The 27874-nt window shown below is 40.1% G+C and overlaps 1 protein-coding gene across 1 annotated transcript in view; it reads left to right on the top strand.

Moving 5' to 3' along the window:
* Window positions 1–22794, top strand: part of LOC126162415 (COMM domain-containing protein 2) — a 45005-nt gene extending 22211 nt beyond the window's left edge. Inside the window, exons 4-5 of the mRNA XM_049918913.1 lie at window positions 8445–8618; window positions 22231–22794. Of these exons, the coding sequence (XP_049774870.1) occupies window positions 8445–8618; window positions 22231–22431 (375 nt within the window). The 3' untranslated portion in view covers window positions 22432–22794. The remainder of the gene's footprint in view (window positions 1–8444; window positions 8619–22230) is intronic.
* The last annotated feature ends 5080 nt before the right edge of the window (window positions 22795–27874 follow it).

Raw genomic sequence — 27874 nt, 5'->3', positions numbered from 1 at the left:
TCAAAAAATTAATTATATCGTGTAAAACTTATGTTAAGTGACATGTTCCACATCATTATGAAATGTCATATTCATGATACGTGGAAGAAGTATTAATGTAATGCATTAATTAATAGTTTGTGTATTTGTTGAAACTGATGGAACACAGGTAAATTTATGCCTTTTTCTTGAGTATGGAAGCATCTCTTTTAAGTGTGCTCAAGGATTAGTGTTGTCAAACAATATTCTGATCTGTGAGGATGAGAACCTACTTCTCAAATTGTGTTAATTTGTGTGATGGGGTGATCTCTCATTATTCATGAACATACAAACTGTTCCTTCAACATAGTTCACCTGCTTGCGAGGTACCTTTTCATTTTGTTGAACACTGTGGAGCATTGATGCCATATACATGTAAGGCAACTTGGGAAGTCAGCTGTTTCAAAGCATAGTGTCTTTAACACACAGTGTGTTGCTGGAAAACATTAAGGTCATTGCACATTTTGGATTACTGAGGTTCTGTAATCAGAATGACAATGGAAATTATTCATTATAGTCATTCAAAAAGAGAGTGCTACCTGAAACATGGTGCTTGTGAAATCTCTGCTTCTGCCATGCTGTAGAGGTTATTGGCTCCAAGGAGAGTTGAGTTACAACCAATATTTCTGATTTATCTATTATTCAAGTGTTTAGTGAAAACTATTTAAACTGGCATATAGAATAGGGGCCATATCAATATTCTGATGTATGGAATAAAGACTGGAAGCGAGATTTCATCTGGTGGTGATAACAGAGGCTGCGATCCTATAAGCTTGTTTCAAATTTAATTTTATGTGGGTCATATCGTGTGAGCTTTTCAAGATAATGTTGTCATTCTTTACACTGTATTTAAACAGTGTGTGTTATTGTCATTATTGTTGTTACTACTACTACTACTACTACTACTACTACTACTACTACCATCACCACCACCACTACCACTACCGTACAGACCAACTGGGATGACATTACAGCTTCAGTTCCTCTTCTTTCCCTGTCATTGTTTCCTATTTTTCCAGTACTCTCTCATTGTCTCCTCATGTTTTTTTCTTTCCTTTTTTTCTTTCTTTCTTCTATTGGTTAAGTTCCCGATTTCTTATTTCTTCTGCTTTGAAAGCATTATAAATTTAGTATTTTATTCTTAAAAAGGTTTCTTTGTAGTTCTTTCCTTATTTTTGTAATCCACGCTATTGTTGGTTGTCTCTTCCAAAAATACAGGAACATTTGTGTTGTTTGCCTGTTGTCATTCATTCGATAGAAGTATCCAAATGAGATCCTTCTTCTCATAGCCATTACTTCTGATATTTTCTCCGTAATTTTGTAGAGCTCTTCATTACTTCTAATTGCCATGTGTAGTTTGTATTGCACCTGTTACTTTTCCAATAATATGTCTTTCAAGTACTTGTATTTTGTCTGGCTTATAGTTTAAGTCTTCAGATCCATATAAATATTGTGATAGAATCATGGTAGTGTAGTGTTTTAGTTTTGTTATTGCAGTTATACATTTCTTGTTGTAAATATTCTTTTTCAAACCATATGCTCTTTCCATTTTGTTAACTCTTACATCTATTACAGTGTTTTTCTAGTCCATTCCGTTGTACAGTTTCTCCAAGATATTTACGCTTACTTACTTGCTCTATTTTATTGTTTGTGTTTCTGTGAAGCTTAGGGCATTTTATATATTTGTCATGAATTTTGTTCTTCAGCTGAAATTTTGAGACCAGTTCAATTTGCAATTTTTTCCAAAGATATATTTTAATAACTGCTTCTGTCAGATTATCTGAAAAGTATTGCAAAACAGTCTGAAAAAGCCTCACAGTTTACCATTATTTCATGTGTTATCCTTCCCAAAATTATTGGTTCTGTTATTACTACCACCACCACCACCACCACCACCACCACCACCCACAGGACTGGTAGCGAAAATTTTTCTACACCCTATAAAGGAACAGTTGCAAAGTTCAACAGCATCCACTATGGATAAAACTCATCCACAGGAACTTTTGCCTCAAAGAATTTTTTTACATGGGAAGGATAACTTGGAACTACATTTCCATGCTGTGCAGAAGTACAGGAAGGTGGAAAGGTATAAAATGATGTTTAGCTACAATGCACAAAAGATGTGTCTGTGACTGAAATAGAGGCATAAACATACATGAAAGTGTGAATTGGAATCACCTATGAATGTAATTAGAACTGGTAGATTTATCAGAGAATCATGAGAAAACAGCGTTGTTAGCATTGGACAAATACTACAAAATTTATATGAACTTTGTTGCAACCATTGAGCAGTATTCCATGTGGCCATCAGACTTCTTGTTGCCTTTCATTTTAATTATAAGTATATCTAAAGCTAATGTTCTCTGTCTCAGAGCCTTTCTCTCATATTGAGTCCTCTGTACTGATACTGTTACTGTTGTTGTTGTTGTTGGTGGTGGTGGTGGTGGTGGTGGTGGTGGTGGTCTTCAGTCCGCAGACTGGTTTGAGATCAGTTCTCCATGCTACATTGTACTGTGTTAGCCTGTCCTATGCCATAATCTTCTGATGTGTTGGAGTCAAAGTGAAAAAGGTATTTATGCTATAGAAGCTACACTGTACTGTGTTAGCCTCTTTACCTCCACATAACTACTACAACCTACATCAATTTGGAGCTGCTTACTGCATTAAAGCCTTGCCCTCTCCCTTTCTGTACAATTTTTACACCCCACACTTCCTTCCATCATCAAACTGACAATTCTTGGATGCCGCAGAATGTGTCTTATTAATCAGTTCCTTGTTTAGTCAAGATGTCTATAAATTTCTTTCTCCTCCCCCCCCCCCCCCCCATTTAATTTAGTATCTCATTTATTATTCAATCCATCTTATCTTCAGTATTATTCTGTAGCACCACATTTCAAAAACTTCTATTCTTTTCTTGCCTGAACTGCTTATCATCAGTGTTTCACTTTCGCACAAGGCTACACTCCAGGCAAATACCAAGGAACATCAGGTAAAGTAACAGTAAATCTTATTGCACCTTTGAGGTAGTGCACCTCGAGTTACACTGACTTGGCTATGCTGCATTTCACCATTAGGTGCCTGGCAGAGGATTCATCAAAACACTTTTACTATTCCTCTGTCATTCCATTCTCTAAAACTTTCTTGAAAAAGCCTTGATGCATGAAAAACACCTTTGTTTACATGATTGACACCCCAACTCGCACATCATATCCCTGACACTATCTCCCATATTTTGTGATAGTACAAAACAACCTTAAATTCTTTGAACTTTCTCAATGTGTTCCATCAATCCTATCTGGTAAGGATACCATACTGCACAGCAGAATTCTAGCAGAGGGCAGACAAGCATAGTGTAAGCAGTCTCTTCAGTAGACCTGTTGCATCTTCTAATTGTTCTGCCAATAAGTCAGTTTTTGATTTGCTTTCCCTAAAACATTATCTGTGTGATTGTTCAGATTTCAGGAACATTGCATCATAATTCTGAACAACACAGGCACTATAATATCATATTAATCCACCGACACCAGGCAGGCGACTTTCATTTAAATTTGGCTCCTTTGTATGGGAATATACATAATGAATGTACGAGTGCATTTTGTAGACACTAGGAAGTTTGGTTCTGGCCATGGGACATGCTTGGACAGCGTAGTGGTAAGGCAGCAGCAGGCAATAAGAGGGAAATTTGGGTTGAGTCCCAGTCCGGCACAAATTTTCATTGTCGTCATTTCGTTACGCAGCTGATGGTTGTTCATATTTGCGATTATGACTACATTTCATGTACTTCTCCCTGTGTTAACCTGCAGACAGATTTGATAGCATACTCTGACTCAGTTCTGTCCTATGCCATAATCTTCTGATGTGTTGGAGTCAAAGTGAAAAAGGTATTTATGCGATAGAAGGTGCAACAAGAATATAGTGACAAGTTGATAAGTAAATAACTTGAAGTTTCTGAAGGGAGCTAAGAATTCGTATACATACTTGTCAGTATGTATACTCTATACTGTTATTTCTGGTTAATAACAAGACTGAATTTAGGGTGAATTCAGGAATTCACTAACACAATACTAGGTGTAAAATATAACTCCTCCATAGACTGTGTATTAATATCTATGATTGAGGGTGGAGCTATTTTATTCTGGTGGAAAGGGTTATAACTGGTTGTCAGTTGACTTCTGACAGAAAACTGAAAATTGACAAATATTTAAAGTCGAAGTAAAAGAATACATTAGTCACCCTGTTTACAGTATATCAGAACAATTGTACTCAAGAATGTAAATTCCACATATCTCGCTGAGCAAGGTGGTGCAGTGGTTAGCACATTGGACTCGCATTCAGGATGACGATGGTTCAAACCTGCATTCGGCCATCCCGATTGTTTTCCGTGATTTCCCTAAATTGCTTCAGGCAAATGCCAGGATGTTTCCTTTGAAAGGCATGGCCGACTTCCCTCCCCGTCCTTCCCTAATCTAATGGGACCGATGACCTTGCTGTTTGGTCCCCTCCCCCATATCAACCAACCAATCCATGTATCTTTGCCATTATATAAACAGCTGGTTGTCTGAATAAAGGTGCTGAAACACTCTGTTTGAAGTGCTAAATTAAAATGGCAGCTAATTAGTTTAGGGAGAGGCGTACCTTGTTTTCTATTTTCTTTTTTTCCAAAGTAGTTGTTTCCCTCCTAACATAAATATACAAACTAATCTAGTTCTAAGTACCATAATTATAGTTTGAGTAGATTAGTGCTGGTAATAGTTTCTTGTTAGTATATTTCAAGAAGATGCAATATTCCAATTCCAAAGAAAGGTGGTTTTGACAGGTGTGAGTATTATCGAACTATCAGTTTAATAAGTCGTGTTCGAAAAATACTGACAGGAATTCTTTACAGAAGAATGAAAAACTAGTAAAGCTGACCTTGGTGAATATCAGTTTGGATTCGAGAGAAATGTAGGAACATGTGAGGCAATACTGAGCGTATGACATCTTGTAGAGGATATATTAGGGAAAGACAAACCTACATTTACAGCTTTTGTCATTTGTAGACTTAGAGAGAGCTCTGGATACCTACAGAAACAACTTTTTAACCTTTAAATTTATATTAAATTTTAACATATACCTCTTTTATCAGAAATAACGGAGATGGTGATTCACAGATAGGCACAACAAAAAGATGTTTAGAAAGTGAGCTGTCGGCCAACAAGGCCTTCATTGAAAACACACACACACACACACACACACACACACACACACACACACACACACACACACACACAAAAGCTTCTGAGGCTTCAGCAGCGTGTGTGTGTGTGTGTGTGTGTGTGTGTGTGTGTGTGTGTGTGTGTGTGTGTTGTCTATTTTTAATGAAAGCCTTGTTGGCTGAAAGCTCACTTTCTGACAGTCTTTTTGTTGTTTCTATCTGTGACTCAATGTCTTCATTATGTGGTGAGTAGCAACTATCCTTTTCATAATATTGTTATGTTCCATCCTGGATTTTCCACTTTTTTTTTTTTTTTTTTTTTCAGAAATACTTTTTGCGCTATTGCCAGTCAGTATTTTATGTCTCCTCCACTTCGGCCATCATCAGTTCTTTTGCTTCCCAAATAGCAAACCTCTTCTACCGCTTTTAATGTCTCATCTCCTGATCTAATTCTCTTAGCATTGCATTATACAAGTTATCCTTGTTTTATTTTTGTTGATGTTCATTTGATAATCTCTTTTCAAAACATTATCCATGCTATTCAAGTGCTCTCCCAAGTTTTCTCGCATCTGACAGAATTACACTGTCATTGGAAAACCTCAAAAGTTTTTGTTTTTTCTCCCTGAACTTCCAAATTTTTCCTTGATTTCTTTCAGTTTACAGATTGACTAACATTAAAGCTACAACCTGTCTCACTTGCTTCTCAACTATGGCTTCCCTTGCACATCCTTCAACACTCATAACTACTGTCTGGTCTCTCTGCAAATTGTAAATAACCTTTGGCTTCCTTTATTTTACCCCTACCACCTTCAAAAATTGACCACGACTTATTAAATTGATGGTTTGGTAGTAGAATTGCCGGCTGCGGTGGCCGAGCAGTTCTAGGTGCTTCAGTCCGGAACCACGTGGCGGCTGCTGCGGTTGCAGGTTCGAATCCTGCCTTGGGCATGGATGTGTGAGATGTCCTTAGATTAGTTAGGTTTAAGTAGTTCTAAGTCTAGGGGACTGATGACCTCAGATCATAAGTCCCATAGTGATTGGAACCATTTGTAGTAGAATACATATCTATCAGCACCAGTCATCTTTGGAATTGGAACTGTTACATTCTTCTTAAAGTCTGCAAGTATCTCACCTGTCTCTTTTGTCTTGCACACCAGGTGGAATAATTTTGTCATTGCTGGCTCTCCCACAGAACTCAATTTTGAGAGAGGTAGTCTATTTCATGGGCCTTGTTGTGGTGTAGGTTTTTCAGTAATCTGTCAAATTCTCCTTACGGTATTGTATCTCCCACGTCATCTTCACCTTCTTCTCCCTCTCTTCCTCTCACATTGTCTTCTAGTTTGTTTCCCTTATAAACACTCTATATATTCATTCCATTTTTCAGCCTTCTCTTCCTTGCTTAATCCTGCATTGCCATTTGAGCTCTTGATATCGTACAGTTGCCTCTCTTTTGTCCAAAGGTCTCTTTGATTTTCTGACACCATCTATCTTTCCCATAGGTATGCATGCTTCTACAGCCTTGCATTTGTCTTCTAGCCATTCCTGCTTTGCCATTTGCTGCTTTCTGTCTATCTCATTTTTAGATGTCTGTATTCCCTTTTGCCTGCTTCCTTTGCTGCATGTTTATATTTTCCCCATTCATCAGTTAAATTTAGTATCTCTTGTTTCATCCAAAGATTTCTACTAGACCTTGTCTGTTTACTTATGATCTCTGCTGCCTTCCCTATTTCATCTCTTAAAGCTCTCCATTTGCCTTCTATTGTCTTCCTTTTCTTTGTTTCAGTCCAGTGCTGCCTAATGCTCTTTCTGAAACTCCCAACAAGCTCTGGTTCCATTGATTTATTAAAGTCATATCTCCTTAATTTCCTACACCTTTTTGCAATGTCTTCAGTTTCACTCTGCAGTACATAACCAATACATCTTAGAGTCCACATCAGCCCCTGGAACTGTATGCATACATAACCTCCTTTCATTATTCTTAAGGCAAGTGTTAGGAATGTCTAAATTACAACGTGTGTAAAATTCTACAAGGATCTTCCATCCCCCCCGCCCATTGTTCTCTTCCTTCATTCTCTTTCTTTTCACATTATTGAATTCCAGTGATCCATCACAATTAAATTTTCTTCTCCCTTAACTACCTGAATAATTTCGTTTATCTCATTTTACATTATTTCAGTCTCATCAGTTTGTTGACATAGTATCTTGTACTACTGTGGTGGTTGTTGTCTTCATGCCTGTCTTGACTGTGATAAGTCACCACGCTGTTCAAAATAGTTTAGCCACATTGCTGTTTTCTTTTTTGTTACGGCTCCTGCATTATCACTATTTGATTTTGTAGTTATAACCTTACACTCATCTGATCAGAAGTCCTGTTGTACTTGCCACTGAACTTCACTAATACCCATGGTAACAAACTTCATGCTGTCCATTCCTGTTTTAATTTCATTAACCTACCTAACATTTCACACCCTGACTCACAGAATGTCAGTGATCCTGATGGGGAGACCATTTTGCCTCTGGAATATTTTACCTAAGATTATGTGATTGTCATTAAGCCATACAGTAGCCATGGAGGGAAAAAAAGGGCTGTAGCTTCCTCTTGCTTTCAGCCATCTGCAATACCAGCACAGCAAGGCTGTGTTGGGTGGTAATGTTACAAGGCCATATCAGTCAGTTACCCAGAATGTTGCCCCTGAAACTACTGAAAAGGCTGCTGCCGTGCTTCAGAAACCACTGGTTATTATGGTTGCTCCACAATACCCCTCCATTGTGGCTGTCTGTATCGCTGAGGCACGTAAACCATCCCACATTAGCAGGGACCATTGTTCGTGGGTAATCTACACACTGCTTCCATAATTATCATGTTTCATCTTGCTCTTTCCTTTATCATCATGTAAGGATCCAGGCCATTAGCCTGATGTGGACTAGTGCGAGATGCTCCTACTCACATTTTCTAACTTCCCCCTTATTGTTCCTTAATCTACTTCTTAGTCTCCTCTTACTTTTTGGTCTCCTTGTGCCTTCTGTGTACATCCCATCCAACATATGACACAACTACTCACTCTAATTGGATCACTGTTTTGAGAAAGGGTATTGGGTGTGGAGGGATGGATATATGTAATACTATTACAGGCGTAGGTTCTGCAAGCCCAGCCCTATACTTTCCTGCTAACATATTGACTTTTGGAACATTGTAAATCAAAATTTGTCTAATCCTATGTTTGTTTTGCAGCTTACTGCAGCTGACTTTAAGGACACTCTAGTAACACTGGGGTTTACTGACCAGCATCAAGAAGTGCTATGTTCATTTTATGAAGGAGTGAAGTCTGAGATCAGAGATGTTCTCTCTAATATGACAGTTAGTCTTCCACATTATAAAAATCTTGAATGGAGGTTTGAAGCTCAAGTAAGCCAGTTTTTCTTTTTATGTGTGTGTTAATGGTATCGCTAAGCATACTAGCTTTTGGATGTATTGATAGATAATGTAGTGTAATAAATTACACATTGTTATAAATTACACATTGTTATTTTGAAATTGTGCAGTGCATTTGACTGACACATTCAAAATGTATTTTGTGAGTGCCTAAGATTATCTTTAAAAGATCTATTGTTGGAGGGCCAAGCTGATCTATGACCATTCGCCCATCACCATAGATGGAAATGTTGGAGCTTGAACTAGTGCAAGCACACTTCACTCAGTAGTGCGTGTGTGTCAAAGATGTGCTCTATGTAACTGAGGCAACAAAGGCAGTCATCTTCGAAGTGTGACCCACAAACCGTTCTGTAACAGCCCTGCAGAGATGGAGCCATACATTGCATTGTCTTGCATAAGATGAAAGTCACCGTAGAATAGAGTAGATGAATGAACAGATATATATGAGTGACAGTATGTTCCTTTATTGTTAGGCAGTGATAAATGATGGCAGATATATCAGAGAGCTGAAACTTCCTGCCAGATTAAAACTGTGTGCTGGACCAGGACGCAAACCTGGAACTTTCCTAAAACTGTCAGCTGCACCTTACATTGTTTGGAGACTATTCAGTTCACATTATGACTCAGGGGATTACACTGTAGCAGTAGTGGTTTTACCCAGGTTGAGGTATTCACAATACACCTTTGATTTGGTGACGTGTGAAATTCCCAGTTTCTGGGATAGTGCTCCTTGCCTGAGGAATTCACAACCTGGACATTATTAAATGAACTGATATTGCGTTCTGACACTTATACTGCACTAGGCCAGGGCTTCAAAACCAATGTGCTCTGCAAGCAGTTGGCAACCACTGGCCATTGAGCACCAATCACTGCAACCACTCTTACCACAGGGAAGGGTGGGGAACCATGTGGCGAACTGAATGGGAACAATGCATTTAATTATGCAATTCCACATATTTCTGAGGCTAATTTATTTTGCAACCAGTAGCATGTAAGTGACAGTAAATGAGATTTCACTGATATATAGAAAACAAAAAACTTAAAAAGTACAGCTACCTCTTAATTTTATTATTGCCCATGAACCATGGACCTTGCCGTTGGTGGGGAGGCTTGCGTGCCTCAACGATACAGATAGCCATACCGTAGATACAACCACAACGGAGGGGTATCTGTTGAGAGGCCAGACAAACGTGTGGTTCCTGAAGAGGGGCAGCACTCTTTTTCAGTAGTTGCAGGGGCTACAGTCTCGATTATTGACTGATCTGGCCTTGTAACACTAACCAAAACGGCCTTGCTGTTGTGGTACTGCGAATGGCTGAAAGCAAGGGGAAACTACAGCCGTAATTTTTCCCAAGGGCATGCAGCTTTACTGTATGAGTAAATGATGATGGTGTCCTCTTGGGTAAAATACTCTGGAGGTAAAATAGTCCCCCATTCGGATCTCCGGATGGGGACTACTCAAGAGGACGTCGTTATCAGGAGAAACAAAACTGGCGTTCTACGGATCGGAGCGTGGAATGTCAGATCCCTTAATCGGGCAGGTAGGTTAGAAAATTTGAAAAGGGAAATGGATAGGTTAAAGTTAGATAAAGTGGGAATTAGTGAAGTTCGGTGGCAGGAGGAACAAGACTTGTGGTCAGGTGAATACAGGGTTATAAATACAAAATCAAATAGGGATTATGCAGGAGTAGGTTTAATAATGAATAAAAAAATAGGAGTGCAGGTAAGCTACTACAAACAGCATAGTGAACGCATTATTGTGGCCAAGACAGACATGAAGCCCATGCCTACTACAGTAGTACAAGTTTATATGCCAACTAGCTCTGCAGATGATGAAGAAATTGATGAAATGTATGATGATATAAAAAAAATTATTATAAAAAAATTAATTATTATTATGATATAAAAAAATTTAATAGTCATGGGTGACTGGAATTCGACAGTAGGAAAAGGAAGAGAAGGAAATGTAGTAGGTGAATATGGATTGGGGCTAAGAAATGAAAGAGGAAGCTGCCTGGTGGAATTTTGCACAGAGCACAACTTAATCATAGCTAACACTTGGTTCAATAATCATGAAAGAAGGTTGTATACATGGAAGAACCATGGAGATACTAAAAGGTTTCAGATAGATTATATAATGGTAAGACAGAGATTCAGGAACCAGATTTTAAATTGCAAGACATTGCCAGTGGCAGATGTGGACTCTGACCACAATCTATTGGTTATGAACTGTAGATTAAAACTGACAAAACTGCAAAAAGGTGGCAATTTAAGGAGATGGGACCTGGATAAACTGAAAGAACCAGAGGTTGTACAGGGTTTCAGGGAGAGCATAAGGGAACAATTGACAGGAATGGGGGAAAGAAATACAGTAGGAGAAGAATGGGTAGCTTTGAGGACTGAAATAATGAAGGCAGCAGAGGATCAAGTAGGTAAAAAGACGAGGGCTAGTAGTAGTCCTTGGGTAACAGAAGAGATACTGAATTTAAATGATGAAAGGAGAAAATACAAAAATGCAACAAGTGAAGCAGGCAAAAAGGAATACAAACATCTCAAAAATGAGATCGACAGGAAGTGCAAAATGGCTAAGCAGGGATGGCTAGCGGACAGATGTAAGGATGTAGAGACTTAGCTCACGAGGGGTAAGATAGATACTGCCTACAGGAAAATTAAAGAGGCCTTTGGAGAAAAGAGAACCACATGCATGAATATCAAGAGCTCAGATGCAAACCCAGTTCTAAGCAAAGAAGGGAAAGCAGAAAGGTGGAAGGAGTATATAGAGGGTCTAAACAAGGGCAGTGTACTTGAGGACAATATTATGGAAATGGAAGAGGATGTAGATGAAGATGAAATGGGAGATATGATACTGCGTGAAGAGTTTCACAGAGCACTGAAAGACCTGAGTCGAAACAAGGCCTCGGGAGTAGACAACATTCCATTGGAACTACTGACGGCCTTGGGAGAGCAGGTCCTGACAAAACTCTACCATTTGGTGAGCAAGATGTATGAGACAGGCAAAATACCCTCAGACTTCAAGAAGAATATAATTATTCCAATCCCAAAGAAAGCAGGTGTTGACAGATGTGAAAATTACCGAACTATCAGTTTAATAAGTCACAGCTGCAAAATACTAACACGAATTCCTTACAGGCGAATTGAAAAACTGGTAGAAGCCGACCTCGGCGAAGATCAGTTTGGATTCCGCAGAAATGTTGGAACACGTGAGGCAATACTGACCCTACGACTTATCTTAGAAGAAAGGATAAAGAAAGGTAAACCTACGTTTCTAGCATTTGTAGACTTAGAGAAAGCTTTTGACAATGTTGACTGGAATACTCTCTTTCAAATTCTGAAGGTGGCAGGAGTAAAATACAGGGAGTGGAAGGCTATTTACAATTTGTACAGAAAACAGATGGCAGTTATAAGAGTCGAGGGGCATGAAAGGGAAGCAGTGGTTGGGATGGGAGTGAGACAGGGTTGTAGCCTCTCCCCGATGCTATTCAATCTGTATATTGAGCAAGCAGTAAAGGAAACAAAATAAATGTTTGGAGTAGGTATTAAAATCCATGGAGAAGAAATAAAAACTCTGAGGTTTGCCGATGACATTGTAATTCTGTCAGAGACAGCAAAGGACTTGGAAGAGCAGTTGAATGGAATGGACAGTGTCTTGAAAGGAGGGTATAAGATGAACATCGACAAAAGCAAAATCGAGGATAATGGAATGTAGTCGAATTAAATCGGGTGATGCTGAGGGAATTAGATTAGGAAATGAGACACTTAAAGTAGTAAAGGAGTTTTGCTATTTGGGGAGCAAAATAACTGACAATGGTCAAAGTAGAGAGGATATAAAATGTAGACTGGCAATGGCAAGGAAAGTGTTTCTGTAGAAGAGAAATTTGTTAACATCGAGTATTGATTTAAGTGTCAGGAAGTCATTTCTGAAAGTATTTGTATGGAGTGCAGCCATGTATGGAAGTGAAACATGGACGATAAATAGTTTAGACAAGAAGAGAATAGAATCTTTCAAAATGTGGTGCTACAGAAGAATGCTGAAGATTAGGTGGGTCTATCACATAACTAATGAGGAGGTATTGAATAGAATTGGGTAGAAGAGTTTGTGGCACAACTTGACTAGAAGAAGGGATCAGTTGGTAGGACATGTTCTGAGGCATAAAGGGATCACCAATTTATTATTGGAGGGCAGCATGGAGGGTAAAAATCGTAGAGGGAGACCAAGAGATGAATACACTAAGCAGATTCAGAAGGATGTAGGCTGCAGCAGGTACTGTGAGGTGAAGAAGCTTGCACAGGATAGAGTAGCATGAAGAGCTGCATCAAACCAGTCTCAGGACTGAAGAGCACAACAACAACAACAACAACAACAACAAACAACATCATCTAGTGTCTTGTAGCTCACTAAGCATTTTGCAAATTCATCTTTTTCTGTAAAAAGATAAGATTTCTTCAGCTGCAGACGAAAATGTGAAGATTTTATTGCTGTCGCATAATAAAAACTCGCCATTGCTGCATTTACAAAACTCACCATTGCTGCATTTACAAGTCACACTTTCCCGCTGTTGGCACAACCATGTTGTGTGTATCAATTTATCTCACTTATCACCATGCCACTTCTGCAATGTCTTCAGATGTGGCCACAAACAAAAACTCAAGCAAATGCAAGTGCTCATGCTCAGAACCTTTGAGTTGTTGAAGCTCTACAGGTGATTATCACACTGACAGGGTATGATCATATATGTTCTTAGAAATTTATCCACACACACACACGGCTGTCCCCCTATGTGATGTCAGTTGGACAAACAGTGTCAATACTGTATTTTGACAGGTGGACAGGTTGTGATTGTGGTGGTGGTGTGGTAGTGTTAGGTTTAATGTTAGTGTTGGGTAGGGTTGGGTCAGTTTGGGTGGGATGGGTAGAGGGAGTCGGAGGTGGGTGACAGGGAGGAGGAATGGGTGGGGGGGGGGTGGCTTGTAGGTTGTTGGGAGGCAGTCGGTTTGCCGGCTAGCAATTTGGGAGGGATGGGTGGCAGGTATGTGGACTAAGTATGTAATGCATGATTGTAAGAGCTAGTGGAGAGCAGCACAAGATGAAGGTGACATGGGACTGTGAACTGGAATGGAGTGACAGGTTGAAGGAAGGCGGAGCTGTTGGGTGGAGGATGCAGGGACCTGAGATTGAGGCTAGGAGGATAACGGGAGCAGAGGATGTGTTTTAAAGATAATTTCCATCTGCGTAATTCAGAGAAGCTGGTGTCGGAGGGAAAGAACCAGAAGGTCCAGGTAGTGAAGCAGCTATTTAAACTGAGCATGTTATGCTCAGCTGCATGTTGTGTCACCAGTTGGTTAACTTTAGGTCAACTTTCTTCTTGACAACTGTTTGGCAGTGGCCATTCATCCTGCTGGACAAGTCGTTGGTAGTCATACTGACATAGGAGGGGCAGTCAGAAATTCCTGGAATTTTGTTATAACTATGTATTACCACAATATAGGTACATATTTACTTAATCACCTTCAAAATAGGCTCCTTTAAAACACACACACACACACACACACACACACACACACACACACACACACACACACACTTCTCCATTCTTTCCATTGCTGGAAACAATGATGAAAGTCCTGTTTTGGTGCTTGTGAAGTTTAGCCATAAGGTTGGTTTTGATATCTTCTACAAGGCAAAGCAGTTAGCTTTGAGGCCCTTTTCCATTTTGTGAAAGAGCCAGAAATTTGCCAATGATAAATCCAGTGAGTAGGGAGGCTGATAGAGGAGCAGAATGTTCATATCTGTGAGCCATGTCCCCATAGCAAGTGATGTATGGGAGGGAGCATTGTTATGATTCAGTGTCCATCGTCCTTGCCATTTCACTGGACTTTTCTTCAGATTGCTCCCCTTACTCATTTCATAACCTGCACATAGAAAGTCTGTTAAGTTTGTCCAGCTGATACAAATTAATGCTATGTCGTCCAGCGACACCACAGTGGTGTTGTGCGCAAAATAGCAGTCAATGGCCAGCGACACCACAGTTGTGTCATCTGCATAGCATCGCTCAGTGGCTGGCGACACCACAGTGGTGTCATGAGCATAGTATCATGCAGTGGCCATCAACGGCACTTAGGAACTTTTGCATTCTGTTGATGTTTTGTTTAGGTAACAATAAGTTACACATACATCAACAAGATTTTTGTTTTTATAAGTACTTGAGCCCTTTCAGCATTGCGGACGAAAGAGACAATATGATTCTTTACGCAGAATGCACGAACGTCTTGTCTGACTTTCTGGACGACTTAGCCGATCGGGAAGAAGACATTGGATATAAAAAAAGTTTGAAGTGAAGCAGAATCGTAGAAAGATAGTCAAATACGTCCAAGAAAAATGTGGCAAATGCTACAATTGCCAACTGATTTGGCTGAATCGGATGAAGAAGACAGTGCACAGTGGTCAGACTTCGATTTACTGAGGACCAATAATAAATTTGAAGGATCATGGGTCCAAACATATTTCCCAAAGATACACAGAGCATCAAGAATATTGTAAAATTATATATTGGGACCGATCTATTTGAATATATTAGCAACGAAACCAACAAGTACTACAGTCAAAATTGCAATAGAAGGAAACTGGATTTAAAAAATGCCAAATTTGTTGACATTGCGCAACCCGAACTTAGAAAATGGTTTGGGCTTGCTATCCTTATGGGAATGGTAAAATATCAAGGATTGATGATTATTGGTCAACAAAGCTGTTGATTGACACACCACCATTTCGCAAAACAGTGTCCTGCAACCGATTCAGACAAATATTATCATTTTTACATTTTTCTGACTACAACAATAAATCAGATATTGCCGACCAGCTTGTCAAAGTGCAATTCGTAATTGATTATTTTTTCCAAGAAGTTTAAAGAGATGTTTAACCTAAGTCAAAACACCGAGGCATGGACGGTCAAGTTTTAAAGTTTACAAATCATAGAAAATTACAAAATACGGCATACTCATTCGGATGCTGAGAGATTAGAGTATGGGATACATTTCCTCATTTAACCCTTTCATGGATAAAATTCATTTTTTACAGATTTTTAAAATATTAAGGTGATAATGTTTTCTTTTCAGTCCCATTATTATATTTTCACCACCAAAATACTTTTTAAGTTCTCCATTTTTTTCACAACAGGAAGTGGGACATATGTGTCCCGTAAACCAACGTGAGATACTTTTTCTGCTGACTGACTGATTTTGTAATTTTATTTTTTTTAGCCATAAACTGGAGTTTGTGGAGAATAAAATAACTATAAATTATACATGCATGTAATCTTTTTATTTGTGTAGAGCCAGTGTAAAAAATGTTCATTACATTTCAGTTTTCATGATACATGACCAATACTTACAAAACTTAACATTCCATGAAACTTGGGGGGGGAAAAAAAAAAAGAAAAAAAAGAGTGGTACACCACAAGCAGTGCAAACAACTTTTGTTCTCAGAATGAGATTTTCACTCTGCAGTGGAGTGTGCGCTGATATGAAACTTCCTGGCAGATTAAAACTGTGTGCCGGATCGAGACTCGAACTCGGGACCTTTGCCTTTCGCGGGCAAGTGCTCTACCAACTGAGCTACCCAAGCGCGACTCACGCCCCATCTCCACAGCGTTACTTCTGCCAGTATCTCGTCTCCTACCTTCCAAACTTTACAGAAGCTCTTCTGCAAACCTTGCAGAACTAGCACTCCTGCCTTTGCAGTGCAGTCCCGATTTTTTTCTCAGGTTCAGTACAGTCGTCCCTAGTTGGCAGCACCATGCAGAGCTGGGTAACATATATCCCGACACTCGCACTGGCACTCAAAGTTAGTGGGACATATATGACCTACCAACCATGAAAGGGTTAAGATATATTCCGGCGCTGGACAGCCTTTAGCAAAAACAGTGACGGAACTATTGACACCTTCTGATGGAAAGTGACACCTTCTGATGGAAAGTGACACCTTCTGATCGAAAGTGGCATCACCTCTGCATGGATATTATTTCTACAGTGTAGAACTTGTAGAAAATTTACTTGAAAAGAAAATTTGAATTTTTGGAACAATACGGCAAAATGGAGGATTTCTTGAAAATTAAAGCATGCAAAAGTCAATGCGTTTGAAGCTTGTCATCAACAGAAAGGTGACAAGTGGCCAGCGACAAGCCCAGTAATCCAAATTAGTGCTGCTGGGGCCAAACAAATAAATTTGTACAAGACGTGCCGACAGCAAAGTGTTAATGGTGCAACACCACATTTGTTGGCAGAAAAGGCAATGAGCATCACTTTTGTTTTGGATTTTGAATAATGTACTTTCTTTGGTCAAGGAGAGGACGTTGTGTGCTGTTCTGATGACTGCCTTTTTTGCTCAAAGTCACAAGGGGCACACTCCTTTGTAGCTACTTCTTGGGGAGGGGGGGGGGTGATTGTCGCTTTGTAGGAATATGGCATGGGAAATCTGTTTGCAGATTAGATTTGGGGTATAGCCTGTCAGTGATGAAGGCCTTCTTCAGCATGCTGTAGGTTGTCAAAAATGCAGATACTGTTGGTGGGTTTAATGTGGACAGAGACGTGGGTGGAGCCATTAGAGAAGTGGAGGTCAATGTCCAGGAAGGTGGTTTTTTGGGTAGAGGGGGACCAGATGAAGTGAATGAGAGAGAAGGTTTTTTTTTATTTACGTCTACTGTCACAAACTTTTTGTGAACAGATTACCGGTTTTGGTCAATAATGACCATCATCAGATCTGCAGCAAAAATGGGAAAAAACATAAATACACTCACAGATTGTCTACAGCTTAAAAACAAGAAGTAGATCATAATGAAAAGTACTACTGACAAATATATGCATTAGGGCGCTTTAAGTATGAAGAGGCATACCTGTTTATAGAAACAAAGTCCTAATGTACTGCAGCCATAGTGGCCTCATCAAATGTTAAATGCAAAATCAGCACCAGCATCGTCAAATGTACATAAATAACATCATAGGCACAAGTCATGTTATCAGTAGCACTACTGTTCAAAACAAGCTGCCGTACAGTAGCCACAAAATGTTTGTGTTGTAAGTTCACCAGATGTCACTAATGTCGGCATACCCTAGTTTTCAATAATTAATTGAACAGCATAAAGTAAAGGGGGATACGATAGTTGAAGTCTGTAATGAGTTTATAACATATAAAAGACATTACAGTAATAAAAAGCAGTGAAATAGAACACAACAAATTCAGATCGTTAAAAAGAGGAAGAGTTAAGAGACAGTAGTTGACATATGGTCTAGTGCCACTATTGTAGATAATGAAATAAGTAATAAACACTTTTGATAATATTAAAAACTATAAAACAAATTGCTCAAGAAGCCACAATAAAAGAAAACATAGTGCTGCACATAAAACTAGTTTTATGTTTGTTTAAGATCTTTTTACAGTTGTCAACACCTTTCACCCACACTGAGACAAATTCAGATTCATTTATTTGAGGATGATTCCTGGTCCTGAGAACCAAAGGCATACTCTACATGCAATACGATGAATCCTTATCTCTGTTGAAAACTTCACAAATCTGAAATGTCCGATAAGCGATGACATCACATGAATTGAAATTATATAGCCCTTTTACTTTATCGACTTTTGGTCCACGTACAAGAGCAACGGTGACCCAGCTGTTACCGTGTTCATTCGTATCCTTATTAGCAAGAGTGAAGTTCAAAACTGCACCGCAAAACACCAATGGTCCATGCAGGATTCTATCTCGATGCTGCTGCACGTGCGGCTGCTCTTCGACTGATGCTGTCTTTCCAGATTTATTACTTATACGACTGCCCCCTCCTCTCTCCCTCCTCTCCCCCTGATCTCCCCCTGATCTCCTCCTGATCTCCTCCTGATCTCCTGCTGATCTCCTCCTCCCTCCCCCTCCTCCCTCCCCCTCCCCTTCTCTTCCTCTCTCCTCACCTCCTTCTCTTCCTCTCTCTCTCCTCCTCCTCTCTCCCCCTCCCCTCCCCTCCCTTTCTCCTCCTCACTCCCTTTCTCTCCCCGTCCCCCATCCACTCCCTCTCCACCTCCCCCTCCTCCCCCTCCCTTAACCCATCCTCCTCCCTCTCCTCCTCCTCCTCCTCCTCCTCCTCCCTCTCCCCTTCCCCTTTTCTCCTTTTTTGTCTTGTTTGTATTGAGCTGTTGATGCATTATTCCACACAGTTACATTGACAACACAAACTGATGTGGTCATATTCACTGTGTGTGTGTGTGTGTGTGTGTGTGTGTGTGTGTGTGTGTGTGTGTGTGTGTGTGTGTGTGTGTACTGCCCGCTTAAAGACAGCAGTGTGAGTAGGAATGACATTTCATTAAATGAAAACTAAGATGAGGATGGTACCTATAGTGTGATTTAAAATGTCTGTATGTTGACACTACATTTTTAGGATCTTAGTTCCTCCTGCCAGTGTTCTCAATTTCATGCATGAATTATCCAGTGGTACCGAAGTGCTTGTTCATTTCCTTTGATTGAATAGAACACAGTACCTGATGTTCTAGTAAGCCTGCAGTGTATCAGTGATTGAAGCATTTAAATTTGCGCGCGTCTTATCCAACAGGCAGCTGACAACTGTTGCAGCCATGATGTACTGGCCTATAGCAGATATTGACTAATGAATAATTTTAATTAGATTATAGATACACTTACAAGTGAAGGACCTAGAAGGGGAGGAGGAAATGAAACTAATCTGAATGTGTTGAGAGTGTATGTGACGTTATTTCAGTGATTAAAAAATTGAGTCAAATATACAAAGAACGTGGCAGTATGCGCCCACTGCCCACTTTTAAGAATGATATTGCACCCCGTTGTATCCTCTCCTGGGGCAAGCTGACCCACAAATGTTGTTACTAGTTCTTGATATCTTGAATACTGACACTGGGGCAGAATTGACATCCAGACTGGTTCCACACATGTTGTATTGGAGGCAGATCAGGAAATTTTGCTGGCCATGGAAGTACCTTAACATCACGCAGACAGTTCATAGAGATGCATGTCATGTGGGCGGGTATTGCCCTATTAAAAAATGGCACCACAATAGTGACTCATGGGAGGTCACATGTGGGGATGCATTCAGTCTGTGATGTACTGTTATGCCCACTGATGTCTCTAGTCCCTACTACCCATGGTCTGAAGTTATACTTGATGGTTCCCCACACCATGATATCAGGAGTAATACCACTGAGCCTCCCCAAAACATTTGGAGAATGGGATGTTTAACTAGTTTAACACCATACTTGCTGACGACAGTGATCTGGGATAGTACAGAACAGCAATTCATTACTGAACCCAATGCAGTGCCATTCAGCAGCAGTCACAAGTCCAAAACACCAACTACAGTACTCAGGGCATTCCATTGTGGCTAGTTTCTGTGCTCCCACTGAGAGAATCTCTGCTCTCTCCTATTACTCATAACGTATTCTGATATATAAAAAGATTTTAACAATTTCTTCCACCAACTCTCCACAGTTCCTGTTCCTTTACCACTAATGAAGCCACCTCCCTGTGCACTAACATCCCTTAAGTCTGTGGCCTTACTGCTATTGAACACTACCTTTGCCAGTGCCCGACTGTCTCCATATGTACAATCTCCTTCCTGGTCACCATGACCAACTCCATCCCCAGTCACAATTACTTCGCCCTTGAAGGCATTACATACAAACAAATCCATGATACAGCAATGGCCACCTGTGTTTCACCATCCTATGCCAACCTATTTATGGACCATGTAGAGAAATCCTTTATGACCATTCAGAATCCCAAATGCTTCATGTGGTCCAGATTCATTGATGGCATCTCCATGGTCTGGAATGAGGGTGAGGACACCCTATTCACATTTCTCCAGAAGCTTAACATCATCTCCCCCATTCGCTTCACCTGCTCCTCCTCAACCCAACATGTCACCTTCCCCAACATTGACCTCCACCTCAAAAATGGCTACATCAGTACTTCTGTCCAAATCAACCTACCAAACACCAGCAATACCTCCACTTTGACAGCTGCCAACCATTCTACACCAAGTTGTCTGTTCCATACGGCCTAGTCACCTATGGACATCACATGTGTAGTGATGAGGAGTCCTTCGCCAAGTATATCAGAGATCTGCTTAGGCTTTCGCAAGCTGAAACTACCCTCCCACCCCTGTAAAGAAACAGATCTCCCATGCCTTACCTCTCTAGTCACCTGCCCCTCCCACATGCCCTCTACCTGGCCACAAAGGAGAACTCCCCTCATGACTCAGTACCAACCAGTATCTGAATCACATACTTCACCAGGGTTTTGACTAAATCTTGTCATACCCTGATATAAGGTATATCCTGTCCGTTATCCTTCCCACCCTCCCTCCTGGCTCATATCCCTGAAATAGACATAATGCATACATTGTCATACCACCATCACTTGCTGCAGTGTGGTCACAGACATCACCTACCCCATCAGAGGCAGGGGTACTTTTGAAAGCAGTCATGTGATATACAAACTAAGCTGCAACTAATGTGCTGCTTTCTACTTTGGCATGTGAATAAGAAGCTGTCTGTCTGTATGGATAGCCACTGACAATCTGTTACCAAGAGACAACTGGACCACCCAGTTGCTGAACATGCTGCCCAACATATTGTGCTTCAGTTCATTGACTATTTCATAGTATGTGGCATCTGGATCCTTCCTACCAACACCAATTTTTCTGAATTGCCCAAGTGGGAACTGTCCCTGCAATATATCCTATGTTCCCATAACCCCCCTGGCCTCAACCTGTGCTAGTCCCTGTCCTTCACCCACCTATCCTTACCTGTACCACTCCAGCACTGCACAGCCTTCTATTCCATCAATACGCCCACAAGCCTGTTACCTCCCTCCTTTACGTCTCTCCTTTTTGTGCTCCCCTTCCCCCCTCAAACCTCACGAATGAATCTAGCAGTCTTACCCTTTCCCTACCATGTGTCTGTATACTCTTACAAGCAGCACTACACACTCCCCCACCCCTATACTGTTTTCCCTCCCCTCATCCTGTTTTCCCTCCCCCCATCCTGTTTTCCCTCCCCCTCCCCACCCCAGCCCATTCTTAACCCTTCCTGCCCACAGATTGCTTCTCCCATCAGGCACCCACAGATTGATTCTCTCATCAGGCATAATAGTCTCTCTCTCTCTCTCTCTCTCTCTCTCTCTCTCTCTCTCTCTCTCTGTGTGTGTGTGTGTGTGTGTGTGTGTGTGTGTGTGTGTGTGTGTGTTAGGAGGCGGCCGCCTATTAGCTGAAAGCTCAAATGTATAGCAATGGTTTTCTTGTACTTATCTGCAACTCAACTTCTCCTCTGTATGGTGAGTAGCAATGTATCCTTCTTACAATATTACCAGTAGTCCATCCTGATTTTCCATTGTTTGAAATATACTCATTACACTGTTTGATCATGTGTTTACCATAAATTGCAATTACACTGAAGCCTTTGGGAGAAAGTAATATAGCATATTATTTGTTCTTTGTTACAACAAAAAATATGCGTGAGATAAAAATGGTTTGTAAGTATTCCTCTCCTTTTCAGGTAGCATCAAGATCATTAATGCAACAGGTAACTCCCCTTATAACAATGAATCTTACATTGACAGAAGCTGGTAAGGGTGTTAGCAATATTTGCCTTCAAACAGATCCAAATAATTTACTTCATATTACACAAGTACTTGAAGAAGCACTCCGTGAAGCAAAGAGTCAGCACACACGCAGGGTTTTACGGAGCTTTAAATAGAAAATATCCTGTTTGCTCTCTCTCACACCTGTTTACAGTGCTTTCATATTGAAAGTAAATATGTTGCTAACTGTGGAGCTTACAGACCAGAATTACATGCATATTCTTACAGAAGAGTTGGTGCCAAAGAGAAATGACATGTTTGGGCAAAGTTCTGACTGCTGGAAGCAGTACAGTTATTGCAGTTTGTCTGGTATCTGAAATCAAATGAGCAAGAGATAAATTACATATGTTAGAAGTAATGGACAATACTTTCCAGTGTTTTGCTCACATTGTTAATGCATAATTGTTTTCATATTTTTTTAGGTTTCAAATGCTGTAAAGCGTATATATTCCAAATAAAATATATGCTTTTTGTTTTTATTTTTAAGTGTAATTCATTCTTCACCAACATTAGTCAGTTTACTTGTGATCTCATTTGTTCATTCATTTCTTAACTACTTGCATCTTTGAGTAGATGTATCTATCCACAGCAGTCTTTCATTCTTAATATAATGTGAAGAAGTAGGACAATAATCGTCTTTACTTGATCCAGCCATCTGCCTACTTGTCCTGCAGTATCTCTGTCTACTGAAGTAGTGTATCCCCATTTCGGTAATGATATTTTTATCTTTGTTAAAAAAGTTTCAGTAAATCTAAGTATGTAGAAAAGAAGGAAGTGGAGGTGTTCATTCATTACAGTAGAAAAGAAACTCTAATTTCGTGATATTGTAATTGAAACTGCTGAGGCAAGGTTCATTTTCATGGGTGAGCAATAATTCATAACTGGGGTACCTGACCATCACTTTCACCTTCAGAAGTTTTTTATATTAGGTGTGTTGTGCTGCCACCTACTGCATATTAACGACTTCAGTAGTCATTAGACATCATGAGAGAGCAGAATAGGGCACTCCGCGGAACTCACGGACTTCGAATGTGGTCTGGTGACTGGGTGACACTTGGGTCATACGTCTGTATGAGAGATTTCCACACTCCTAAACATCCCTAGGTCCACTGTTTCTGATGTATAGTGAAGTGGAAACGTGAAGGGACTCATACAGCACAAAAGTGTACAGGCCAACCTTGTCTGTTGACTGACAGAGACCGCCAACAGTGGGAGAGGGTTGTAATGTGTAATAGGCAGACATTTATCCAGACCATCACACAGAAATGCCAAACTGCATCAGGAGCCATTGCAAGTACCATGACAGTTAGGCGGGAGGTGAGAAAACTTGGATTTCATGGTCGAGTGGCTACTCGGAAGCCACACATCATGTCGGTAAATGCCAAACAATGCCTCGCTTGGTGTAAGGTGTGTAAACATTGGATGATTGAACTGTGGAAAAAACATTGTGTGGACTGATGAATCACGGTACACAATGTGGCAAGCCGATGGCAGGGTGTGGATGTGACGAAAGACAAGTGAACGTCATCTGCCAGTGTGTGCATTGCAAACAGTAAAATTAGGAGGTGGTAGTGTTATGGTGTGGTCATGTTTTTCACGGAGGGGGCTTGCACCCCTTGATGTTTTGTGTGGCACTATCTCACCACAGACTTACATTGATGTTTTAATCACCTTCTTGCTTCCCACTCTTGAAGAGCAATTCGGGGATGGCGATTGCATCGTTCAACACGTGGTTACACAACCATAACATCCCTGCAATGGACTGGCCTGCACAGGGTCCTGACCTGAATCCTATAGAACACCTTTGGGATGTTTTGGAACACTGACAACTTGCCAGGCCTCACCAACCGACATTGATACCTCTCCTCAGTGGAGCATTCCATGAGGAATGGGGAGCCATTCCCCAAGAAATCTTCCAGCACCTGATTGAACGTATGCATGCGAGAGTGGAAGCTGTCATCAAGGCTAAGGGTGGGCCAACACCATATTGAATTCTACCATTACCAATGGAGGTCACCACGAAATTGTAAGTAATTTTCAGCCAGGTGTCCGGATACTTTTGATCACACAGTGTATGTTTAGAATAATAGTGGACAAAGCACTGGGCAGATATGTACCTTCTTGAATAGTTCATAATGGGAGCAACCCTAGTCTTCGCGGAAGTTTTAACCTCTTCACAGGCAGTGGGAAGTATACTTAGCACCAGTGAAGCTTGGTGGCAGGAAGAACAGGACTTCTCGTCAGGTGTGCACAGGTTTGTAAACACATAATCAAATAGGGATAATGCTGGTGTAGGTTTAATAATGAATAAGTAAACAGAACAGCGGGTAAGCTACTACAAACAGCATAGTGAATACATTATCGTGGCCAATATAGATATGAAGCCCACACCTAGCACAGTAGTAAAAGATTATATGCGAACTAGCTCCGCAGATGACAAAGAGATTGATGAAATGTATGGTGAGATAAAAGAAATTATTCAGATAGTGAAGGGAGACGAAAATTTAATAGTAATGGGTGACTGGATTTCAATAGGAGGAAAAGGAAGAGAAGGAAACGTAGTAGGTGAATATGGAATGGGGGTAAGGAATGAAAGAGGAAGCCACGTGGTAGAATTCTGCACAGAGCGTAATTTAATCTCCGCCAACACTTGGTTTAAGAAATGTAAAAGAAGGACCTGGAGACGCCAGAAGGTTTCAGATTGTTTATATAATGATTAGGCAGCGATTTCAGAACCAGCTTTTAAATTGTAAGACATTTCCAGGGACAGATGTGGAATCGGACAATAATTTATTGGTTATGAACTGTAGATTAAAACTGAAGAAATTGCAAAAAGGTAGGAAATTAAGGAGGTGGGACCTGGATAAACTGAAAGAACCAGAGGTTGTTGAGAGTTTCAGAGGGAACATTAGGGATTGATTGACAACAGCAGGAGAAAGGAATACAGTAGAAGAAGAATGGGTAGCTTTGAGAGATGACATAGTGAAGCCAGTAGAGGATGAAATAGGTAAAAAAAAAAAGGGAAGGTGTAGCAGAAATCCTTGGATTACACAAGAGATATTGAATTTAACTGATAAAAGGAGAAAATGTAAAAATACAGAAAATGAAGCTGGCAACAGGGAATAAAAACATTAAAAAAAAAGGAGATTGACAGGAAATGAAAAATGGCTAAGCAGGAATGGTTAGAGGACAAATGTAAGTATTTAGAAGCATATGTCACTAGGGGAAAGACAGATACAGTGTACAGGGAAGTTAAGGAGGCCTTTGGGGAAAAGATAGCCACCTGTATGAATATCAAGAGTACAGATGGGAAACCACTCCTAAGCAAAGAAGGGAAAGTTGAGAGGTGGTAGATGAACATGAGTTGGGAGACATGGTACTGCTAGAAGAATTTGACAGCATACAGAAGAACCTAAGGTGAAACAAGGCCCCAGGAGTAGATGACATTCCATTGAAACTGCTACTAATGATAGCCTTGGAAGAGCCAGCAATGACAAAACTCTTCCATCTGGCGAGCAAGATGTATGAAACAGGTGAAATACCCACAGACATCAAAAATAATATAATAATTCCAATTCCAAAGAGAGCAAGTTCTGACAGGTGTGAATATTACTGAATATTAATAAGTCGTGGTTGTAAAATACTAGCATGAATATTCTTTACAGAAGAATGGAAAAAGTGGTAGAAGCCAACCTTGGGGAAGATCAGTTTCAATTCTGGAGAAATGTAGGAACATGCAAGGCAATACTGACCCTACGACTTAGCGAGAATATAGGTTAAGGAAAGGCAAATTTACATTTGTAGCATTGATAGAATTAGAGAAAGCTTTTGACAATGTTCTCTGAAATAACCTCAAAATTCTGAGGGTAGCAAGGATAAAACACAGGGAGTGAAAGGTTACTTACAGCTTGTACAAAAACCAAACGGCAGTAATAAGAGTTGTGGGATGTAAAGGAAAGCAGTGGTTGAAAAGGGAGTGAGACAGGGTTGTAGCCTATCCACTATGTTGTTCGATCTGCACTTTAAGTAAGCAGTAAAGGAAATAAAAGAAACATTTGGAGTAGGAATTAACCCTTTATGCGCCTGCGATTCTAAATGGCATCATTAAGTATTCCTGGCTTTTTTGAGCTTCCCAATGCTTCAATGATACCGTTTGGTATCACTTCATATGGTTCCAAGTGTGGCCAACAGATCACAGTGGCGTTTGCTTTCATGACTCGCCGTTTGTTTGAAATGCAGAACAGAGTAGTGTCGTGAGTTGTGCTTCTGCATTTGTGAGTGAACAATAACTGTTGTGTTTAGTTTTATTCTGTGTATACTGAAATTCTTGGTTATGGAACCAACTTTACGTAGTTCCTCAAGGGCAAGGGAAAGAAATATGGTAAGTTTACAATACAGTTATGTATGCATTTTTTTGAGTAATTATTATGTAATTTCTAATGATGCCATTTGGAATCATTATTTTATTTATTAACCAATAGCTTCAAAAGAACTTTTGCAATGAATATGGCATATGTGCAACATATACAGTAAATATTCATCACAAAAAAAATTTCCCCAATTTTTTTCTAAATGTGATGCACAAAGTGTTAAAGTCCAGGAAGAAGAAACAAAAGCTTTGAAGTTTGCCAATGACATTGTAATTTTGTCAAAGACAGCAAAGGAGCTGAAAGAGCAGCTCAACAGAATGGACAGAGTTTTGAAAGGAGGATATGAGATGAAGAACAACAAAAGCAAAACAAGAATAATGGGATGTAGTCGAATTAAATCAGATGATGCTGAGGGAATTAGATTAGAGAAGAAAAAAAACACTAAAAGTAGTGCACGAGTTTTGCTATTTCCGCAGCAAAATAACTGATGGTGGCTGATTAGAAGAGGATGTAAAATGTAGAGTGGCAATGGCAAGAAAAGCATTTCTGAAGAAGGAAATTTGTTAACATGAAGCATAGATCTGTTAACATCAAGTATAGGTTTAAGTGTCAAGAAGCATTTTCTGAAAGTATTTGTATGGAGTGTAGCCATGTACTGAAGTGAAATATGAACAATGAACAGTTTAGATGAGAAGAGAGCAGGAGATTTTGAAATGTGGTGCTAAAGAAGAATGCTGAAGATTAGATGAGAGGATCACTTAACTAATGAGGACGAACTGAACAGAATTGGGCAGCAAAGAAATTTGTTGCACAATCTGACTAGGAGAAAGGATCAATTTGTAGGGTATGTTCTGTGACATCAAGGGATCACCAGTTTAGTAATGGAGGGAAGTGTGGGGGGTAAAAATTGTAGAGGGAGACCAAGAGATTTGTACAGTAAGCAGATTCAGAAGGATGTAGGGTGCATTAGTTACCGTACTTACTCGAATCTAAGCCGCACTCAAATCTAAGCCCCACCTGAAAAATGAGACTCGAAATTAAGGGGAAAAAAAATTCCCTAATCTAAGCCACACCTGAAATTTGAGACTCGAAATTTCAAGGGGAGAGAAAAGTTTTAGGCCGCACCTCCAAATCGAAACAAAGTTGGTCCATTGTAATATGAGACACAATTTAGGTCGAATGAATGACG

This window comes from Schistocerca cancellata, chromosome 2, assembly GCF_023864275.1.
Source record: "Schistocerca cancellata isolate TAMUIC-IGC-003103 chromosome 2, iqSchCanc2.1, whole genome shotgun sequence".
Classification (NCBI taxonomy): domain Eukaryota; kingdom Metazoa; phylum Arthropoda; class Insecta; order Orthoptera; family Acrididae; genus Schistocerca; species Schistocerca cancellata.
Note: the sequence above shows the minus strand (reverse complement) of the source record. Positions and strands in the feature narration are given on the sequence as shown.